Source organism: Trachemys scripta, chromosome 4, assembly GCF_013100865.1.
Source record: "Trachemys scripta elegans isolate TJP31775 chromosome 4, CAS_Tse_1.0, whole genome shotgun sequence".
Lineage (NCBI taxonomy): Eukaryota > Metazoa > Chordata > Testudines > Emydidae > Trachemys > Trachemys scripta.
The window spans coordinates 15,215,947-15,238,551 of NC_048301.1; the positions used below are offsets into that span (position 1 = coordinate 15,215,947).

The window sequence follows — 22,605 nt, forward strand, 5'->3', positions numbered from 1 at the left end:
GCTAAGTGTTGCTACAAAAATCAACATAAGTTTATTCTAACCGTTTGGTGTCAAGTATGTTGTTAAAAGGAGGCTTTCAAGTAACAGTTTCCGCCTTCCCACACGCAAAAAGAAATACGGGATGTGTGTGAGAGATGTTTTGTTTTGCTATTTTGTACATAATCATTCATTATTATTATTTCTTATGTATAATGTTAAGAGGAGGAGGGCAGTTGAGATAAAATCCATTGCATGCAGAACACCCCCAGTGATAATTTCCAACATTTCAGACCATCGCCTACTGTCCCTTTAAATTCAGCTGACTCCTCCACTTCCTTTATGGGAAACATAAATCTACCACTAGAAATACATTATAACACAATGGAACAATACCAGGAAGTGATTCTAATAGAAGACTGAGCATGTCTTCGGCCTCATGTTAATCTACCGTTTAAACTCAGCAGAGAGGACAGTGAGGAAAGAAACGCTCAGTTCACCCAGCCTGAGATCAAAACTGTCATGGCAATATTGGCAGGTTGGACCCTGATTCTTTAAATAGTAACATTGCCTTTGTTAAACAAAAGTAATCCTTTTATTACATAATAGAGATTATAAATAAATGTAAAGTGTGCATGCAGTCAACTGCATATTATACAAGCAATATCTATGTTAATAATTGTTTTCTTTGGCAGGCCAGAATCCAGCTGGACATGCAATATTTACATATCAAAATCCTTGTTGTGTTCAAGTCATATTGGATGCAAGTGAAAATATATATGTATATATATTTACTGTACACACACACATATATATACGTATACAGGCATATATACACAATTGCATATATACTGTATACATATATACACATAGGTATATGTTAAAAGTGGATTTCATCTTTTTCTGATTCAGGTGATGCAGGCCTTGAAACACTAAAAATATCTTGACAAGGTATTTGGGAGGGCAACTGGGGTGATAAATGGGACTTGGGGGAAGAGGTCTGGGACACGTTCTTTTCGGACAATATTTTTAAAATCTCTGCCACCTGTTTCTCAAGGGCAGTCATCCTGCTGCTTAGCAACTGGATATCCTCTTTGAGTTCGTGTTTGACTTCCTGTAGTGTGGTTTGTAAGGCCTGCTCAGGAATGGGGTAAAAGGGGTGTTTTGCATCAGCTTGGATAGGGCTGTGTTCTAGGGGGCTGCGAGTCTCACCAGCTTTATCCAAACGAAGGTCACTTTTTGTTATTCCACTGTCACAAGAGTCTGTTTTCCTCAATGGATTTTTAGTTACACTGTTCTCGGAGTCATTGCACTTGGGGTCGTCGGACAATAGCCCCATTGACTCCGCCTTTGTGACATTATTCCAGTCTTCCTTTTTCTCCTCTGGGGCTCCCATATTGTTCTTAAGTCGAAGCCACCCTTTCCCATTCCCATTTTTCATCCTGATGGGACTGTTAACTTTGAGACATTTTTCAGGGTTGCCATTTGGCTTAAGCTCCATTGCGTCCCTGTTGTTCTGCTTGATTGTCTCACTGGTTTTCACGTAAGCCAGAGATGTTTGAATGGGTGTGATCTGAGACACAGTGACCACACTTGTGCCAGTGATGGAGGCCCCGTTCTGCATGGTACGGCTCTCCACTTGAAGCTGGTTCCTCTCTGGGTCGATGTGTGTTGTGCCTTGATTCCGCATCTCCTTCTGCTGCTTGAACTTCTGAAAGAGCTTTCTCACGGGGTGGTCCACAGGGATGCTCAGGGTCACTTCATTCTTCTGGCGTAGACGCTCCTCTTCTTCCTTCTTGACATCGCTGATTTTTCGGAAAATAATCTGAGGGATAAACCCAAAACACGGTGAGAAGACAATGGATTTTGAACACCAAACTACGGCTAATGTTATTCGAAGATGTAGAAACAGCATGGTCCTGATCAGAAAAGTCCATGCCCTGAAGAGCGTCCAGTCTAATTTAAGACAAGTGGGTGTAACAAAATAAACAAACGAACCAATAAGGGAAGAAGCATGGGATAATGAGGGTAACAGAGACAGAAACATAGGGTCACACAGATTGCAATGTCCTCAGTTTGGATGTGTCAAGTAATTCCAAAGTGAGGGTTTTTCTTAAGACTAATGTAATGCAGTTTATTACAATATCATACCTCGTGCTTAATTTGTAATGATAGAGGTGCCCGGGCTCAAGCAATTAAGTGCCAGAGCTCAAGCAATTTTTTTACTTTCATAATGGAGGCGGCAAACCCAGAGGTGCCGCAGCGCAGCCATGAAGCATTATCAGACCACAAGCTTCTCTGGCAGAAGGAGCCCGAGCTCAAGCTCAGGAATTGGTTTGGAACTAAACCATACAATGATCTGATGAACTGGTCTTTGTTTGGTGTCTTAGGAGAAAACAGGATTTCTGTAAACAGAGCTAAACAGAAGATGCATAAGAACTAGACTGTGGATAGACTGGTAGTGGGGAATCGCAGGAGAAAGTGGAAGGCAAATGAAGGTGGCCTAAGCTAAGAAAGAATACACGGTGTCATCAGAGAGGTCAGAAGAATTGTTGTGAATCAGTAGCAAGAAAACAGGACACTCAAGGAACAGACCTAGTCAGAGAAAGAGTCAGAGACACAAAATGGAGCACATCTAAAGCAGATTTAGCCACAGAGTGGCAGAACGGGAGCGAAGGATGGGATGGAGGAAATTTATTGCATTTGCTTATGGAAGGTGATTGAAAGGCATGTGCCCCCAAAGGCGCTGAACCGAACAAGCCAGGGTAACGTTACAAACCAGCCTGCTAAACAAAACACTCCACAGGGTGACATTGATCAGAGCCCAAAGCTTTTTGTTAAAATGCCTCAGCCCCACTTTGCTAGTTTGGGTTTCTTTTGTTTTTGGAATGAGTGATTGCAAGGCAGGACAGGAAAACTCCCTTGTCCCATAGTCTGTGGTGTGAATGATTAGTGGGGCCCACGCTTCGATCAAATGGTTCCACACGTCCACTTTAAAACAGATTTTGGGTGCACAACTGATTCCACTTTTTTCACAAAGTAAAATTCAGTCTTTTATGGTTACGATTATTTGTATTGAGTATCATGGACCAGGACCCTAGTGTACTGGGTGCTGTACAAACACAGAACTAGAAGACAGTCCATGCTCCCAAAGAGCTTGCAATCTAAGCATAAGACGAGACAGATGGATACAGACAGAGAGACAGGGGAATACAAGAAAACAGTGAGACAAGGTAGCCTGATAGGGAGCCACCACCAGCGGCCGAAATAATAAATCATAGTAATACGTGGCCGTAATTAAATATTTTAAAATATATACTTCCAAGATCTGCCTGTATATGCAAACATATATTTCTTTTCAAGCCTCACGTAAAATGAACCCATCTTAAGATGTAATGCCAACTGCATTGGCTTGAATGGAGTTATAGTAGGGAGGAATTTAGCTCACTGAGATAATCTGAAAGCAACGTGGACATCAAAGCTCCCAGGGCTTCCTCACAGAAACCTTTCAAATACAGTAAATATATTCTTGTGGGCCGCTAGAAGATGCAGCTGCTTATAATAATGTAGAAAATTAACATGTTTATTATAAGCCCAGTTTAAAAGGCATGGACCCATGGAAGACGCTTTCATTTGACCTAGATGCAATACATTCATATCTTCATTTAGAAGCTGCCCTTGATTAGCCCCTGCCCTCTTGCAATAGTCACACCTCTATCATGCAAGCCACAGGGGAGAGAAAATACATTTAATAGAAGCTGCCTTTGATTAAAGAGGCAATTAATTACATTTAATTGAAGCCCCAGTCTCTAAATGAAGATACAGAGGGTTTGTTATTTTTTCCAAGGGAGATCTACTTAGGCAGAGCACATGCACATTTTTCTGACCACAGAACACTGAACGTGGACAGCTGGTGTACCAAGGCCAGTGGCTGACTGGTAAGGTACTCAAATGGATGGCTCAGAAAGAGGTCAAAGGTTTCCTTCCCCATCCCTGCTAGACTGTAACAGTTATGCCACTACTTTGTGTATGGGCAGGTGCCAGGAGGACGCCTGTGGAGATGATGTCTTGTGCAGACACAGTCCCTCTCTGGGCTTGTAGGAGGGTTTTAGAATAAAAAGGGTTAAGGTTAGTTTAGCTTGGGTAAGAAAATATATCTGCTTATTCACTTGTGTACAAATGTAGGCAGCTAAGCAAGTGTAATAAGTCCTTGCCAAAAACATAGGTTCAAAATGTTTTAAAAATGTAACAGCTAGCAAGACAGGTCTGGAGAGGATGCTAAGCTTAAAATATGGCTGATAAAAAAAAGAAGGGCTTCTAATTATCAAAACTGGTTTTAATAGAGAAAGGAAAGTTGTGTTGTGGTGAAATAAACTTATAGTAACCTTAACTGGCCAGTCTTATATTCAAATGTGGGGCTATGTGAGACGATAAAATACCAGGTGTAGCCATCCATACATTTAAAATAATCTAAAAGGAAAAGGACTAACAGCCATATCTTGTTTTAGCCAAGGCCAAGAAAAGGCCAAGAAAAGCGGCAACTCTGAACCGTCCAAAACCTGACTTTCACCTAAGATAATAATGATCAATATAACATAACTTGTTTATTATACTGTATAAGAGAGTCAGGCTTGCTAAAGATAGTTATTACATCCTACCTGATCATACTGGAGCCAGCCAGGATAAGGTGGGCTAGCCCTGCTGTGTGGTTTGTGCAAGGGCAAGATGAAATCACAACCCCATTTTTCCATCCTGCCCCTCTCTGATCCTTTTTAGCATCTTGCTCTGCAGTAGCGAACAATCCCCAAGTTCGCAAGGACTCCTACTGCAGGAGCCCTGGCTCAGCTACACAAGGAAGGGCTCTCCGATCCCTGCCAAAGGAAAGAGTTTTTTGGGCTCACTCTACGTGCAGTGCATTACAGGGTGCCCTTCTACTGGGTATTACTGCACAGGGACAACCTGGAGTCATAGGAACGAACTGTTAGAACTTCCCCCACGCAGCCTGCAAAGGTCGATTAGTGACAGGAATGAATCAGAGGAAAGTGACGTCTTTCTCTTCATCACCCATTACTAACAGAACACAAACAATATTGACCATGGTCCTGTTTTTAACTGAGATTGATTTCTCTTCCTCCCCCCAGGACCAAACACTCACAATTCACCCAACACTAAACACACCCTGTTCTCATTCTACTCAGATTTTTTAATTCTCCTTTTCATCTCCCATCCTAAGTACAAAAGGGTCCTGGCCAGTGGTTAACTTTAAACACAGAACAGAATTCAACATGACTGTTACATTCTACACCCAAAAGACCAACTACCTGCTGATTTAACAGAGTCCGTACTTTACCCTCCCCGAGTGGGCCCTTCGAAGCTCCAGAAAATTAATGCTCTTCTCTACTTAATATACAGAACGCATCTTGCAAGAATAGCTTATCCACATGGATATTAGATACAGGCAACACTAAGACACATAAGTTTGGGTTCTGTCTTTCTAGGTGACCTTCATCACAGTCTCTGAACCCCTGGTTACTACAATGTTTGGTGAGCCAAAGTCATTTGTGCTTCAGAGATGAGCTGTTTCAGCCTGGTAAGGTATGACATGTGACATATGAGTGACAAAGCAATTCACAGTCCACAGACCCACCTTCACCCTGTCCCCTTCAGGGATCTAGAATGCACACCAGCACCAGCTGGGAACAAGGCTTCACTCATCAAGATTCTGGCCAGCTCTGGGGGAGAAATAAGGGGAGCTCCTTGCCCTCTCTATGATCAGTGTAAGTGAGACAGAACTATGATACAATAGCATACTCCTGACATATGCAATGTGTGTGTGTAGATGTCATGGACCCCCAGAGCAGAATAGCTTATCCCGGCTATGATTAGAGTGTGTGCGAGCATGCAACATGCATTTAGTAAAAAATAACATTCCTGACTCATGCAGACTGTGTGTTATATGTATCTAGAAGAGAAGAGAGCATTTCTGGCAAGCCTGGTGTTTGTGTGATGTGTGTCTAAAATATTGCAGCATGGTTCTGATGTATGCAGTGCATGTGAATGCAAGGAATATGCATCTAGAACCAAATAGTATGTTTCAGCTCTCTTTTGTTTGTACCTATTTATACCTTGGGAATGTAAGTTCTTTGAAGCAGGGACCGTTCAGCACAGTTCATCTCTCGGCCCAGACCATGTACATTTTGGGAACTATATATTGTTATTTCTAGGCAATGTGTTTAATAGGGATAGGCCTTGAATACAGAACTGCAGGTCATATCCTCAGCAGATGTAAACTGGCATAGCTACATAGACTTCAATGGAGTTATGATGGTTTATATCACCTGAGGACCTGGCTTAGCACATTTCTGACACACGCAATGTAGGTGGGAGGAAAGACCGATATCATCACAGTTATCGCATGTGCAGGGTGCACAGTGTAGGTGTCAAGCTAATTTGCACCTTCTTGATGTAGTGATCCCCCCAAATATTTAGGCTCTTTCATTCTAGTCATAGCAAGATGAGCATTGGCATGAACTTTTTCTTATTTCTCCATTTCAGGGTGGCATTGTCTATCCAAGCTACGGTGGCTACTGTCTCTGGGATCACTGTTATCCTTCATTGCAAGGATGTGGTACATGACCGGTAATTAAAATTAATATAAATCAAAGCCCGTCTGCAATTTTGCAAAGGATATACAAGAATCACCTAAAGGGGTCACTACATTGTCGGTCAGGCAGCATGTCAAAGAAGGTGTATGTGTGTCCGTGTGATTGTGGTGGGGGGTGTGTGAAAGTGAGAAAGAGAGAGAAAGAAAAGGTTGTAGCTAGGAAAAAATGTCCCGTGTTCTCCTCCCCCCACACTTGAAATCAGCTGTGAGGAAATGCTCCAGTAATGCAATCCTTTGAAAAACACTGGCTTTTAGAATGCTCGCGGACACTGTGTTACACTGTTATTTTTTAAATAGAGATTGAGTTAAGCGAATCTCTCCCATCACCAATGCATTCTAGATTTTAAATTTGTTCAGTTAGACAAAAGAAAAAATGAAGGCAGTATCACTTTTCAAACAGATACTTGGCATGCTTACTGAACTTCCTACTTCCTAAAAAGAGGAAGCTACCGAGAATACTGAAAAGAGATATGTTAAAAGCATATTTATAGAGTGTTCTTTAACCCAAAGCATCCTAAATTGCTTTACAAATATTAAACTGATATATGAACTATGCTACATAGAGAAATCACTTCACCCACTGCTGAAATGCAGCCAGCTCTGGGGTGAAATGTAGCATCTGTATAAACAGTTCACAACAGAATAACAATGTAAGCTAGGAAACTAAATATAGTATCGCTACGCGGAAGAGCAGGGAGAATTATAGGTAAGGAAAACAAAATTATCTAAGCTGCAATTTGGCCAGGACGCCAGATTTAATTCTTTGAGAAGTGCCACAAGATTTATAATGACTACACCCGATCAAGACTTTGAGTTTACATATAATTCAAAACAGCCCTGCCAACTGGGCATTCATTCAGTATTAACTCAGAGGAAAGAATGCAATCTACTAAATCATCCACAGTATTTCCTGCAACAAGCAGGCATTATTTGAGGTCTCCCATTCAACTATCACACTGGTCCAACCCTGCTTATTGTGTGAAATCTGATGAGATCATGGCACAAAGTGATATGCCTGTAGGTCATAACTTTTCATTATAAGAAAAGCTGCCGTATCAATAGACCACAGTTAAAATCTTCTGTGGCTGCACACATACAGGCAAAGTCTTGTTTAACATCATTCCTCTTGCACTGAGCTATATGTTTTTCAACCTGTCACCCTTTAAAACATAATGGCCCCGAGGGAAAATTATGGACCAAGTATTTAACAGAGGTCCATGCCAGAGTTTAGTGCAGGGGTGGGCAAACCACAGCCTGGGGGCCGCATCCGGCCCTCCAGATGTTTTAATCTGGCCCTCAAACTCCTGCTGGAAAGCAGGGTCCAGGTGCTCCAACTAGGGAGTGTAATCGGGGGCATCCCCTGCTCTGCGCAGCTCCCAGAAGCAGTAGCATGCCCCCCTCCTCCGGCTCCTATGCGTAGGGGCAGCCAAGGGGCTCTGCAAGTTGCCCCTGCCCCTGCAGCTCCCATTGGCTGGGAACCACGACCAATGGGAGCTGCGGGGGTGGCGTCTTCAGACAGGGCAGCGTGCAGAGCCATCTGGCTGTGCCTCCATGTAGAAGATGGAGGGGGGACATGCCACTGCTTCTGGGAGCTGCTTGAGGTAAGCACCACTCGGAGCCTGCACTCCTGACCCCTTTTTGCACCCCAACCCCCTGCCAAGCCCTGATCCCTCTCCTGCCCTCCAAACCCCTCAGTCCCAGCCTGGAGCACTCTCCTGCACCCCCAACCCTCATCCCCAGCCCCACTCCAGAGCCTGCACCCCAACCCCCTGCCCCAGCCAGGAGCCCCTCCCGCACCCTGAACTCCTCATATCTGGCCCCACCCCAGAGCCCGCACCCTCAGCCGGAGCCCTTACCGACTCCCGCACCCCAACACCCAATTTCATGAGCATTCATGGCCCGCCATACAATTTCCATACCCAGATGTGGCCCTTGGGCCAAAAAGTTTGCCCACCCCCGGCTTAGTGGCTACAGTCCACTAAGAAAAGGGGCAACACAGCCAGGAAGTTGGTTACAAGGGGATAACTCAAGACCACAGTGATTAGAAATTCAATACACACAGGCAAAGAATTATTATGTATACTGGCACTGTAGCCCTTCTTAGACGTCTCGACCAGGACTGGGGCTTATTGTGCCAAATGCTGAACGAACACAGAGTAACTGTGGGCTGTAATACCTGGATCTAATTTTGTTGTTGGGGTTAGTGAGAGGTTGCTAGGTGGCGTTGTGGCCTGAGATATAAAATAGTCCAATTTGATGAGCTGATGCTCCCTTCTGGGTTTAGACTCTATGACTCTCAGTTGTCAAACCCACTATGGGGCGGGGCAGATTTTTCATCTTTGGTAAGTTCAACCCCGTTTTTCTACTTGCTGTGAGCCTTTGTAAAGTCACTAAGCCCTAGCAAGATTCAAAGAAGCTCAATTCAAGAAGGAAGAATACTGAGCTCACACCATTTGAAAGACAGACTCATGGGAGACTTAGAAATCGAGAAATTACTTAGAAGTGCGAAAGTATCCAGTTAGTGTACATAAGGAGCCATATTTTCTTAAAGCAAAGCACACACCTACACTCACATCTATGCAAGAAAAATCCTGCCTTTGCGCATGAAAAGGTGGATGCATGTGCACACACACCTCTACTAAAACTTGGTCCTGAAATGTACCTGTTGGCAGAACCCCGAGTCTCATTGGAGGCAGTTGATAAGGCACTGGATGGGGAGTCAGGAGATCTGGGTCCTATTCCCAGCTTTGCCACTGAATTATCGCGTGACCTTGGGCAAACCATTTCACCCTCTCATTCCCATCCTATCTTTGCCCCTCTTGCTTATGTAGATGGCAAGCTCGTCAGGGTAGAAACTGTTTATCCCTCTGTAAATGAAGACAGTGCCTAGCACAATGGGGCTGCTAGATGTTCCTGTTATAGAAATATTAAAAAATCAGAATAATACATAGACCACAAGAGCTGAAATTTCCTTGGAAAATGGTGACATGCTTATTTTAAACACTTAAACCGGGAGAGCTAGTTCTTCTTCCCCCAACACCTTCTAAGAAAGGTTACACATAAACATTTCCAAAGGCAAGCATTGGAAACAGAAGCAGACCCCAGAGGAACTTAGTTGGAAGAAACTAAATTAATCTCTATGTACAGCGCTTCTCCCGAGGTAAGGAAACATACTCCTTGTTCATAGCAAGTGCTAAACCTCTTAATGTGATGGGAATTCAGTGTCAGAATTCATTTCCTTTATGCAAGGGACTGTGACCATGTGCTCAGTGACACAAAGCTGTGTTGTGAGACGGGGCTGCTGCTTTCCTTCCCTTTGATGTATTTATTTTTGAAGGGTAATTTGGGGGTTGCATGGGGGGAGAGGTTGGCTATTGCGCTAGTGAAGGTTAAGTAAAGGTTAACTGACTGTCAGCCCTCAAAACTGAAGAGTTTTGTTTATCTACAAGGTAGGAACAGTACAGATAGCAGTAATCTGAGATTCTCCACGCTTATCTAAACCCTGATCTGTCTTCCATCCTCTCGTGTAATGAAAGGTAATTCAGTCTGAATGTTAATCCAACCCAATACTGGGCCAATTCCAAACAGAGACTCTACCAGCTGTGACCAACACTGAGCAATAGTTACATTTGATACAGAGCCATTCCCAGCAGGTAGAGTGCAGTGTAACCAAATCTAAAGACAAACCTTGAAGTCTGAGGCAGGAATGAAGGATGAGAAAACTAGTCCAAGCCTGGAACATGCATAGGCTCTCCCTTTTCCATCCATCCTCCAGACATTCTGCCCTACTTATGAACTGGTAGCCTTGTCCACCACTTTGCAATGTAACCCTTGTCCTTCCCCTTGTTTGAACATGCCTTGCAAATAGCTATTCCCTCCATCCTCGTAGGTTTGAGTACCACCACTATCAAAAGTATTTTCAAAGGCCAGTGAGTGGAAGGATGGATTACAATAAGCTTTAAAAAAGACATATATTTCATGCCAGGTGACAACTTCCTATTCCTAGGATGTCGTATTGTTGTTCTTATGGAATATAATACATGGTTGCACCTAGCCAAATGAAATGTGTGGAAATACACGTGTGAGATATGGCACTCATTTTTCATGGTAACAAGTACAGTAGCAAAATAGATAGACGGGACTACTGTGATCTAGTCTGGCTACCTGTATTACATAGGCCAGATGACTTCCCTGAATTGATTCCTGTTAGAACTAGAACATCTCTTTTAGGAAAACTTCCAATCTTGATTTAAAAATTGCCAGTGAGGGAGAATCTACCACAACCCCTTAATGGATTGTTGTGATGATTAATTACCCTCACTGTTAAGCATTGCACCTGCTAAACCCAGGGTTATGAGTTCAATCCTTGCGGGGACCATTTGGGGCAAAAATCTGTCTGGGAATTGGTCCTGCTTTGAGCAGGGGGTTGGACTAGATGACCTCCTGAGGTCCCTTCCAACCCTGATATTTTATGATTCTTCTTTCCAGTCTGAATTTGTCTTCCTTCAACTTCCAGCCATTGGATCTTGGCTGGATGGATGGATCAAGATTTTCAGAAGTACCTTCATTTTTGTCAAGTATCAGGGGGTAGCCGTGTTAGTCTGTATCTACAAAAACAACAAGGAGTCTGGTGGCACCTTAAAGACTAACAAATAAATCTGTTAGTCTTTAAGGTGCCACCAGACTCCTTGTTGTCTTCATTTTTGGGCGACCAGCCTGAGACACCTTAAGGGGATGGATATTTCAAAAGCATTGAGCACCCAGCTGTGAAGGCCACATGCCACCTAAAATGGAATTTGTCTTTTGAGCCAGGCTCAGTGATCTTGTTCACAATACATTCCAGCACCTCCTTAACTCTAGTCTCCGGGAAATCTTGAATCAATGCCAGCTGCTCACACTTTTTACTTGTTCACTGTGACATTCATGGGCTTCCCAATGAAGAGGGATCACACATGGCCATGAAATGGCTGGCTCAAGCTGGGCAACCACAATCACTGGTCACTCTGAAAATAAACGGCAATGTTTCTCTAGCTACGGTTCTTATCAAGTCCCCATCACCGTAGTAGCTGAGTGGCTCAGCCTAAAGTATTGATCCTCAAACACCTCTGTGAGGTATGGAAGTGCAATTATCCCCATTTTACAAATGGGGAACTGAGGCACAGAGAGACAAAGGGGTTGTCTACATGGGCATACTCACAAAAGTTCATCCAAATTATCTTTTAACGTGGATTAACTAAACTGCATGAAACCTCTGTGTGGACACTTATTCAGCATTAAAGTGGCCTTAATCTGATTTAGCTTGGTCTACACTACGGAGTTAGACCTAACTCTGTAAGTGTCTATATTACAATGGTGCTCCCACCAATGTAACTCACCCACTACACTGATTTAATAACTCCACCTCTGTGAGATTTAATAACTCCACCTCCGTAGCGCTTAGGTCGATGTAGTTAGGTCGATACAGTGTCAGTGTAGACACTGCGTTGCTTACATCAATGGTTGCTGCCTTTCAGAAGCCATCCCACAATGCCCCACACTGACAACTAAATTGATGCAAGCGCTCCTGGTGAGAACATGCACCCGCTGACACAAGCAGTGTAGTGTGGACATCCAAAAGCAGTTTAATTACTGTGGTGGCTGTAAATTAACATGACTTAGGTTGACGCAATTTGGTAGTATAGACTTTCCCTTAGTTTAACTCACTCTAGAAGTGAATTAAACTAAATTGAATTCAGGTCACTTTAATTCTGAATAAGAATATGCACACGGGGTAAATTAAGTCAACCAAGGGCTTGTCTACACTTGAAGTGCTGCAGTGGTGCAGATGCACCAAGGCAGTTGCGTTGCTGTTGCACTTAGTGAAGATGCTACCTACACGGACGGGAGGGCTTCTCCCCTTGGCACAGGTACTCCACTTCCCCAAGAGGTGGTAGCTACCAGAGCATGATCTACACTGGGAATTCGGTCGGTATCACTGTGTCACTCCAGGGTGTGGATTTTCCAACCCCCTGAGCAACGTAGTTACATCAACATAGGTTTGTAGTGTGGACCAGGGTTAATCCTCTTTAAATTCCCACCTTTAGTTAATTCAGATTAACTTTCTTGAGTGTCCCTGTGTAGACAAAGCGATCTGCCCCCATTAAGTCCAGATCTACACTACAGACCTAAATCAAATGAGTGGACCTCTGCAGCCATAAACATGAACACACAGCATGGCCTAAGGAGCTACGGTTAAGGGGTGGAGGGATGAGAACAGCTAGTTCCCAGATGCAGCCAGCAGAAGGACAACCAAACAATTTGTGACAACAGCAAAGCAGCACCAAAGAATGCTGCAGCGCATTAAGGGTCTGATCCAACTTCCATTAAAATCAATGAAAGTCTTCCCACGCGGCACGGATCAGGCCCTGAATTGGCCAGTCATTTAGAATCCCGCACTGGCTGGGTTCCCCTGCCAGCAGAAGGCACAGGCCAGTCGCTCTGCTTGTCTTTGTGACTCAGCTTTTTACACACACAGGTAGGACTTGGCCTTTATGGGAAGAAATGAAGGAAAGCTAAAGCCGCAAGCACCAAAAGCAAACTTCTGTGCAGTATCACCGGCGCGCCTTTCCTAATGCAGCAACTGCACCCATATTTCACCCTCTGGCTTGAGGCTGCTTCACTCTATTCGCTCCCCTGTAAACTCCTGGGATGATAATGGCTGGCTGGAAATGATGGCGTTATTGTTCTTCAGCCCGGTGTACTCTTCAGATATCTTTACTTTGATGTGAAATTCAGCCTTAAAAAACAAATTATTCTAACCAGTATTTTAATTGCTCTCCAATAAATTCTGCTTAATCCTCCTGTACCCAGAGCAGTGGTTTGCCTTTAAAACATTGCTCCATTTGCATGGAGGGAAGAAATCCCTATATGTGACCGTGCAATGAAAATGATTGATTACTGTGCAATTAGTTAATCTCCAGAATAGGAATGCTTCACGAACAATCTTTCATGCTGGATTTAGGAGGAAAAGAAGATTTCTGTGGCTTAGTCTGCTGGTTGCTTGAAAGAAGCTGTAAATAATAGCCTTTTTTGCACATTTTCATTGATCCTGACTTCACAGATATTATAGCATGCAAAGAAAAAAAGGCTTCCCGCCAGGGACATTTTAATTTTGCTGCAGAGAAACCATATTCATATAGTTTTGTTGTAAACTATTACAAAATTGACTGGGGAGAGGTATGAAGGTTTCCATCAAAAATAACAAAGCAAATGTCATTAGCAGGCAAAGGGGTTGAAAAAAACCTTTTAAAGGTAATTTAAGAACATGTGCTGGAAAGCACATCATAGAATCATAAAATATTAGGGTTGGAAGAGACCTCAGGAGGTCATCTAATCCAATCCCCTCCTCAAAGCAGGACCAACACCAACTAACTCATCCCAGCCAGGGCTTTGTCAAGCCAGGCCTTAAAAACCTCTAATGAGTTAATCTCATTTCTGCAGCAACACTCAAGACATATAATGTACACTCTATGTACCTCCTTGTAACCTGTAAAAAAAAGGAAGGGTACTAACTGGGGGAGACCGACCATGAGAACTGCACAATAGCCACTCTACAGGCAACTTACCGGAGCCCAACACCTCCCCTCACCGTGTTACTACTTGCTCTGTGCTGTAGTCATTAGATATCTTGGATCAAAATTTTAAGCCACTTTCCAATCCGCATTCATGACCAATTTGCAGGGCACCCACTTGAGCTCAGGGAGCGGTGTCCCTGCACCCAGGTGGAGCAAAGGAGGCTGACTGATTTGCAAACAGGCAAGCGTATTCAAGAAAGGCTAGTTGGAAATCTGGCCCTGCCTGTCATATGCTTGATGGGGATCTGAATTTCTAGAACTATTTCAAAACTCCTCTAGCTTGAAGAACAGGCTGTGATCTCAATCCCACGCATCACATGCTTTGCTAAAGCATTTAACAACTGGGCAAGGTCGACCACTGGCTAGTAGGAAGGAGGAGCTATTTGCAGTTTTCTCCTGTATATTCCACAGTGCCCAGACTGAGAGATTAAATTAAAATACAATTAAAGGTTTACCCTTTCGTGGGAATTCAGTTTAAGATTAAGGGCCCAATTCTATAGGCTTGTGTCGAATGCAGTGTTAGCTCGAGGTGTAAATTGAGTGCTGCCCCTAACCAAACTCCCAGGGGTACACAAAAATCTCTAGTTTGAGTTCAGTGATGCTTTAAACTCAAGCAAGCTGGCCCATCCTGGGGGGGTGGGTTGAAGCTGGCATGCTGCTGATGCTGCAGCTGGTAATACAGTGGGGACACAGCTATTCTGTACAGCTATTCTTGAGTGCAGTTGCGCAGCGTCACTGCTCCCACTCAGGCTAGGTTCTATCAAGAGGAGTGGAGTATAGATAATTTGAGCTAACACAGCAGTGAAAACAAGTGCTCTGTTGTGCTGAGTTACTTAGACTAAGGTTTCTCAACCTGTGGGTCACGACCCAAAATTGGGTCACCAGAATGTGTCAAAGGGTCCTGTGCGAGGCCCAGGAGGGGAGGAGGTTGGGTCCTGCCCCCCAGGATGTGGGAGTCCCTGGGGGTGGGGGTGCAGAACCCAGCCCATACTTGCACAGCAGTCACCCCACAGTGGCAGCTCCTGAAGCCATGGTCCCATGGAACTGGCTTGGGTCAGCTCCCCGCTCCAGGCATTGGAATCTGGTGTCTGAGGTCACAGCACCACTCAGGTTTGGCCTTGCTGCCCCTCCGTCATGATCACAGAGGAGCTGGCTAGGCCAAATTTGAGTGAGTGGCACTGTGACGCAGTGCGCCAGGTCACGACACCACTCACACAAAATGGGTCTGGCTGGCTCCCCGTCGGTGGAGCTGAGCCAAATCTAAGTGATGCTGCACCCCTGGAGGTCACAATGCCTAGAGTGGGGAACTGAACCCTGCCAGCCCCACAGGACAGGAGCGGCAGGACCAACCGCTATGGTATGCACAGTGTACCTATTAAGTACTCACTACTTATTATGTTAATGTATATATTATACATGGGGGGTAAGAAATATTTAATAAGTGGGTGTTTTTTGCACTAAGGCTATTTACTGAGCTGCAACAGGCTATCAACGTTTCCAAATGGGTCCTGAGCCCAAAAAGGCTGAGAACCACTGACTTAGACCAGTGCAAACTGGATGTGAAATGCTACCAAATCAGAACAGCATCATTTTACACCCACATTGCACTGGTGTAAATGTCTGCACAAGGTGCAGGGTAAGAATGAATCGGGCCCTTATCTTGAGGGATGAGCATTAGATCCTAAAAGTGGTATCAGAACAGGGTTAATTAGAGGTATGCTATGCTTTTAAATTAGGGAACAACCCCTCCCTCCCCCCCACAACACACTTTGGGTAATGTTAAGTTCCTTGAACTACTGCAAGCACATTTTGTGAGAATAGAAAAGTCTCACATCACATACATTTCGACATCAAACCAACCTCACTTTAAGTAACACCCTTTGCTATTTGCACCCTGTAAGGAAAACTCATTTGTTTTCATCGTTGCTCATTTCGCTTTGCAGAGAAATGCAACTGCGGATGAGTGCAAAACATATTTTTAATCACTGGCCATTCTGTTCTATTTTGGTTTTTATGCCATACCCATCACCATGCTATCTGTGCCCAAGCAATGCGACTCACATCTGACAATGTGGATTTCTCCCCTTCTTCTCCCGGAGGGAAATAAGGCAGATTTTTTTTTTTAATTTTAATGGTTGTATTTGATGCCTGCTGTACTCTGGGTTTCTAGTTCTGAAGGCACGTTGAAGAAGTGCTTCTTGCACCTCGGATAGACAATAAGATGGAAACTCAACATACAAACGGTCACTGTTATTTTAAACACTAATGTAGCAGCCGAGCACAGAATGGTGATGCCCTGTAAGAGGTACCCGCTCACACTTGAAATGCTTCAAACCTCACATCGGGCTAGATCTAGACATTAGGCTTGGCCCAGAGTAAGGGGCACCATGTGTCTGCACTGTCCCGAGAGAAGGTGCAGGGAGGTACTGAGCATAGGCGCCCACTTTCTAATGTGCTAGGGGGTGCTCCTCCCTGAGTTCACCCCCAGACCCTGCCCACACCCCTCCCCTTCCCCCAAGGCCCCACCCTCACCCTGCCTCTTCCTGCCACTGCCATGCTCCCGCCCTGCCTCTTCCACACCCTCCCCCCAGCAGTCCCTGCCCTCGCTCCTCCCCCCTCTGCCCCACCAGCTCTTGCGTGCCGTGGAACAGCTGATACACGGCAGGCGGGAGGTGCTGGGAGGGAGGGGGAGGAGCCAATTGGCAGGGCTGCTGGTGGGCAGGAGGGGCTGGGAAGTGGGGGAGGCGCTGATGGGGGGCTGCCAGTGGGTGCACCCACCATTATTTTTCCAGAGTCGGCTCCTATGGAACTGAGACTCAGAGAGGCACAATTCCTCCCCTGAGGCCATCTTGTTCTGTGTGGGACAGTTAGACACTCCTTCTCTTTTCAGGATGCAACTTAGGGCTTATCGACATTGACTGAAATAGATATTCCAAAATAACTATTCCACTCTAGCTATTCCAGAACAACTCCCTGTGTGGACCCTCTTATCCTGGAATAGCTATAGTTCTTTGAATGCACATCTTGACCTATTCCGAAATAACATCCCTGTGTAGCAAGCCCTTACTGTGTGCCTGGCTGGTGGGAAGAGGGAGGGGCAGACCCAAAGCTCCTCCCACTCCCCACCCTTCTCTCTCCCTCCCTGCCCACTTGCTCACAATAGGGAGTATCAGCGGGTCAGCCTTTGCTCGCCCCTTATCCCCACATCGAGAGCTGGAGCGGCAATTGGGAGTAAAGGGCAGGGGGGCTTTACTCCCCTTTATTCCCTTGATTGGCCTAGTAAGAGCTATGGAAAATCTAGTCCACGGATTAGTCATCCATTTAGTAGTTTTGCTGTCCTCCCTTCTTGAACCTATTTCCTGCTCTGTGGGGAGAATTCCACTGAATAACACTGAGTTCCTGTAAGAAACAGAGTCATGCTGCTCCTGTAGAACATGGTGGGATTCTGAACCTCTGGGGTGACATCCTGGCCGCACTGAAATCCATGGGAGTTTTGCCATTGACTTAAGTGGGGGCCAGGATTTCACCCTAGGACTGTGTAACCAAGAAGAAACACAGCGCGTACGGCCCTTGCTCACAATTATGTATGGCTTTGAGAAGCAATTTTTGACTGAATTAACTGACACAACCACTCAATAAGCTGAGCCGGAGCATGAGCAGACCCTGACGCACTTGAGAGATTGCCGTTCAATTATCAGCACCCCATCAGCATTACAGCCTTGGGAATCACAAGGCTTAATAATTAGCCTGGGGCTTTCTTTTCCCCCCCAGCACAGCAGCAGAAGGAGGCATTCATTGAACAGCATCAAAACAAACAAATCAGGCACGTACGGCACTAACAAACTGACACTTGCCACTGGATCAATACCCATTATTGGTACCGGTTGGATGAGGCTTAGCTGGTGGCTGCAACACACAGCAGCATTAATTGATTAGGATTTTGCTGCGGTTCAGAGGTGATCCAGGCCGGGACTTAGAAAATCGATCACGGAGGATAAAAAAGCCTTTCAAAGAAAGCGGTCTCCAGTTTGCTCAGTGCAGCATCCTTCACATCCACACCGTGACACAGTCCTCTCGCTGAGTACAAATTGGGAACTGTCGTTTTGAAACTGCAGATGACATGCCTTAGCTAAGCTTCCTGCGTGGCAGCCATCTGGCTGAAAAATGGCACCTCGGTGACAGCGCAAAGGGAGATGCCAAAGAATCTGCAAACTAAATTGATTTAACCATAAATTAAAACCTGATAATAATAATACCAGGCGCCAATCTAGCACTCTTCATTCCCTGGGTCACAAAGTACTTTACAAAGCTTTACATGTATCATTGCTCCTTTCTACAGAAGGTAAACCGAGGCACAGAGAGGTCACGTGACTTACCCAAGATCACTCAGCAGGTCAATGACAGAGCTAGGATTAGAACCCAGGTCTCCAGATTGTCAAGATGGTGCCCTACCCATGTTCCCTTAAAAAAACCCTTATTGTGTAAAGGTTGGCTATAAGAGCTCTTTTATTCACTACAGTTTGGCTCAAGCTGGAAAATTGGGATCAGGATTTCAGATAGCCCAAAGCTGAGGGCCCCTCTCTGCATTTAATTGATAAAGCTGGGGAGCATTTTTAACATCTCTGACAATAGGTCCTCACACTGCCAAGCCAGACATCTCCCCACCCTTGCTGTCAGAGAGACCGACTGTAATTCAAATTGTTATTTTTAAACACGTCTCACTTTTTATACATCGTGAGAAATGCTTCTCACCATGTGAATATTCAGAACATTACAGTACAGTTTCCTTGTAACTCAAAAAGGTTCATACAGTTTAAGGTCAGAAGGGAGCATTCTATCATCTTCTTGACCTTCTGCATAACACCAGCCATTAATTCTCACCCAGGTATCCCTATATAATAAGCCCAAAAAAGACTTTAGTTAGACCAAAGCACTTCATTCCTACTGAGATTCAACTGTGTGAAACCAGGAGAGAACAGGATAGATTAAGGTGCCACCAATAACTGAGGCCCTGGCAATGGCAGAGAATTTTTTAGATGAGATCTGCCCAGGCAATCCCAGCAGGTGTCTCCAGCACCAGGCTGCAGAGGAAGGCCAACCCACTCCAAGGTCCCTGCCAAACTGACCTGGGGGGAAATTTCTTCCTGACCGCAAATCTGGTGATCAGTTGGATCCGGCACATGTGAGCAAGACTAATCAGTCAGGGATCTTGAAAGAGGATTCTCTGTACTACCTCAGCAAACCGATTCAGAGCTTGAGTTCAGGTATCAGCCAAACAAGCTTTCTACTCCGCATCCCCATCAGATTTTTCATTTAATAGCTGAGCAAAACATTTTTCCTCAGTGAAAATAGCTAATCTTGAAGGATATCACTAGCTCATTAAGCTTCTTACCCCAATCACAGTATATTTAATGTATATCTAATGTAATCTCTAATCTGCATGACCATATTATTAGGTGCCTGTAACTTTAACATCTACCTGCTGTTGTCTCCAAGACAAACACGAGTGTTACTACCAAGAGCAAACTCACACACATGTGCACTGGACCAGATCCTCAACGAGTGTAAGGTGGTGTAGCTCCACTGAAGTTTTTGAAGCTATGCTCATCTATACCAGTTGAGGTTCTCGTGCACTGTGTGCACGTTAAAGGCTGGCAAAAAGAAAATGAAAATGAACAAACCCACATAAATGGAAAGAAAACTCAAATTTAAAGCATTTTAATTAGCTGAACGGCTTGATTTCACCACTATACAGGGCCTAATACTCATCCCAGAGAACATGTTTCCATTGCTCATGTTAGTTAAGCAGTTTATCATTTCAGCCTCCAATGTATTTTGTGCCACATTTCTGTGTCTGGAGTGGGACTGGAATTTTTAATGTGTGCAGCAGTTGTGGTTCTGCTACTGGGGCACTGCCCTACTCTCTGAAAGGATAAACGTGATCAATTTAAAATTATTTCTCTTCTTCCCTACTGTATATGTCATTCATAGCCATCAGCTAGAGTGAAATTCATGCTCCCCACTCGTCCCACACACAATCCAAGTAAACAGGCTTTGAGCAGGTGGACAACATGGGGATGACTGTCATGGACTCCTCCTCCCAAGTCAAAGGGAGGGAATGGAGGTAGATGGGTCCCCACTACACCACTATATTCCGTTCTGTTCACAGGGCTATTAGCCACACCCCACCATTCCCTGACTGCCCATGACCACTTCAATATTATATGTGAAGCAGAAACCAGCAAGGAGCTCAGCTCTGTGGTGCACAGGGGACTGCAAAGTCTCTGTCAGCTGCTTTGCGTTTTTGTGCTTTCAGCAAGAAGGGCAGGAGGATTTCACCCTTAGTTTCTATTTGGAAGCAACACATGCAAAAGGATCTCAGTAAATGCACTGATTTCTAAAGGGGAGAGATTCCGTTTTCAAACACGCATTAGAGCAGAAAAATCTAAAGTTGTCAAAAATGAGCTACTCTCTCACTTCAGATAGGGTGGAAATGGACATTCATTTGAATCTCTAAAATGCTTTTCCTTAAATGTTATAGTGGCAGGCTATCCATCTACTGATAGCCTGGATATTAACTCATCTATGGGGAATGCTGGCTTTATACAGAAGCTGCTAAAAGTGATGTTGTTTATTCACTTTTTATATTTATTCACTTTTTCCTTTCCAAGGTTTCCATAATGCTTTTACTGCAGTCATTTGGGTAAAAAATATGCATTTCTGGCTGCATGCACATTAGAACATAACCACTTTTGTTTGGAAATGAACAGTCATAAATAAATAACTTATTTTAAAGTGCAAAACTTCAGAATCACAGGTTCATTTGTTTGAAACGTGACCCAGGCCAGTCTCTTTGTATCAAATCTGCCTTTGCTATGAGCTGATGCACCAAAACACAGTGTATTTTTCTAACAAGGTGGTTTCAGATCTATACAAATGGAGCAGTCGTGTCTGCTTTGCTGTGTCATTGTCAACCTTTGACCAGATGAAGGTCAAATAATTAGTTATGGGAGGAAGCTGCTGGAGGGAACTGCCTGAGGGAACTGGCAGCTTGTTAGGAAGGGACGCCACTCTTGGAAACAGATTTGAGCCACCTTCCACATTTATATGGTGGAGCCTTCTGCAGAGAGTACAGCTTCCAGCACGCAATGGTCTTTCTTGATGTGAACAGACAACTGCCGATGACTGCCCAGATCAAGATGAAACATTCTATGATAGGACATCCCTATAGAATAAAGTCAAGGCCTCACTCTTATGGATGGGCCACACTTTAGTCATGTGTGCTGTGTGCGGGGATGCCAAGCACAGTGTTTTACTTTATAAATTCAAGGGAATAAAGTGCTGTGGAAAAGTCAGTAATTGCCCCTGGCACAATGACCTCACTGGAAAGGCAGTTTGTACGTAAGCCATAAACATAAAATTTAATTTAATCTAATGGAAACCTTTTAGTGGAGCAAGACGTCTATTTTACTGATTTTTGGTAGAAATACTTTATATCTCAATCAGCGTCAATTAGTGGGGAGCCTTTTCCCTTAGGAATGGAGAGGGGAAGGAACATGAGTACCGCAGCTGCCACCTTTCTTTTAGACAGAGTGGCCGATAGCCAGGAGAGACTCCGTAGAGCCAAGAGGGAAAGTCATTGATCAATGAGAATGCTGTCTGCGACAAAGGGAAGAAAACGCAATGGAGGTGGGCAGTTTAATCACCAGGTGTGCCCCACCCCTGGTGGGGGATGTTCCCTTGAAAAGGGAGCCCCATGGTTTGCAGCATGAGGGGAAGAAAGCAGCGCTGAAAGATATTAGTGAGATGGCAGCCATGCTGAGCCGATGTGCTGCGCTAGTGTAAAGCCTGCTGTCTGCCGAAGTGCCAAAAATCCTGGGTGTGGTGAGGGCACCCAAAGGTATGGCTGGACCCAATTGGTCTGTGTTTTGTTATTCGGTGTACACCTGCATTGGGCCTGCATCTTGAGAAACTAGCTCCAAGGAACCCCGTAAACCGGTGACTGTGCAAGGAAGCCCCTTCTTAGGGTTGATCTTGGTAGGGGTATCCCCAAGGAGCTCACACATTTGACACAGCCTGGAAGGCTAACTGGGAGGATGGGGTGGTGAAGTGTCATATCCCTCCCAGTTATCTCCGCACTTGTTAAGTTAATCCCTGTGCTTTTTGTGTTATGTGCCAATAGGCTGAGCCTTTCTGGCAGGTCTTCACTACGGGGGGGTCGATTTAAGATACGCAAATTCAGCTACGCGAATAGCATAGCTGAATTCGACGTATCGCAGCTGACTTACCCCGCTGTAAGGACGGTGGCAAAATCGACCTCCGCAGCTTCCCGTCGATGGCGCTTACTCCCAC

The 22,605-nt window shown here is 44.7% G+C and overlaps 1 protein-coding gene across 1 annotated transcript in view; it reads right to left on the bottom strand.

Moving 5' to 3' along the window:
- Nucleotides 1-575: 575 nt before the first annotated feature.
- The window catches only part of KCNH5 (potassium voltage-gated channel subfamily H member 5), a gene marked incomplete in the record, with an annotated part of 213,102 nt that continues 191,072 nt past the window's right edge, over nucleotides 576-22,605 (bottom strand). The window contains 1 exon segment of the mRNA XM_034770282.1: nucleotides 576-1,802. Within this exon segment, the coding sequence (XP_034626173.1) occupies nucleotides 857-1,802 (946 nt within the window).